This window comes from Priapulus caudatus, unplaced genomic scaffold (assembly GCF_000485595.1).
Source record: "Priapulus caudatus unplaced genomic scaffold, Priapulus_caudatus-5.0.1 Scaffold3077, whole genome shotgun sequence".
Lineage (NCBI taxonomy): Eukaryota > Metazoa > Priapulida > Priapulimorpha > Priapulimorphida > Priapulidae > Priapulus > Priapulus caudatus.
Window position 1 is genome coordinate 1 of NW_014580138.1, and position 569 is coordinate 569.

General features: G+C 45.7%; 1 protein-coding gene across 1 annotated transcript in view; it reads left to right on the forward strand.

Moving 5' to 3' along the window:
* The first annotated feature begins 315 nt into the window (after positions 1–315).
* LOC106819268 (nephrocystin-3-like) overlaps positions 316–569 on the forward strand; it is a 12,744-nt gene continuing 12,490 nt past the window's right edge. Inside the window, exon 1 of the mRNA XM_014823913.1 lies at positions 316–420. Within this exon, the coding sequence (XP_014679399.1) occupies positions 316–420 (105 nt within the window). The remainder of the gene's footprint in view (positions 421–569) is intronic.

Below are 569 nucleotides of genomic sequence, written 5' to 3' on the forward strand. Positions count from 1 at the left end.
ATCAGGGCCGTAGAGGTTGCAGGGCGGCAAGGAGGCAATTACACCCCAGAATTAATTTATCCGCGGTTAAATTATGTGTAACACGACCTCTGATTGGGTAAAAAGGCCACAATTTTACCGCGGTTAAATGATTTCAACCGAGGTGAAAATAATTATTTCTAAGTACGACGGCCAACCATATAGACGTCCTGTGTTACACTTACGGCAAAGTTGATCTGTGGAGCGACAACGCCCCCTATGCGCGCGAACAGGGCGCACATGCCCCACGCCATGGACCGGATCACTGTCGGAAACAGCTCGGAGCCGTAGAGAAATATGATGCTGAAGCAGCTGGCAGCGCCGAACCGACCGATCAAGCCAAACACCGTCCTGATGACAGAGATGTCGGCACCGCTACCTGACGGCGACAACACGGAGGGCGTGAAAGGAGATCTATCTATCTATCTATCTATCTATCTATCTATCTATCTATCTATCTATCTATCTATCTATCTATCTATCTATCTATCTATCTATCTATCTATCTATCTATCTATCTATCTATCTATCTATCTATCTATCAATCTATC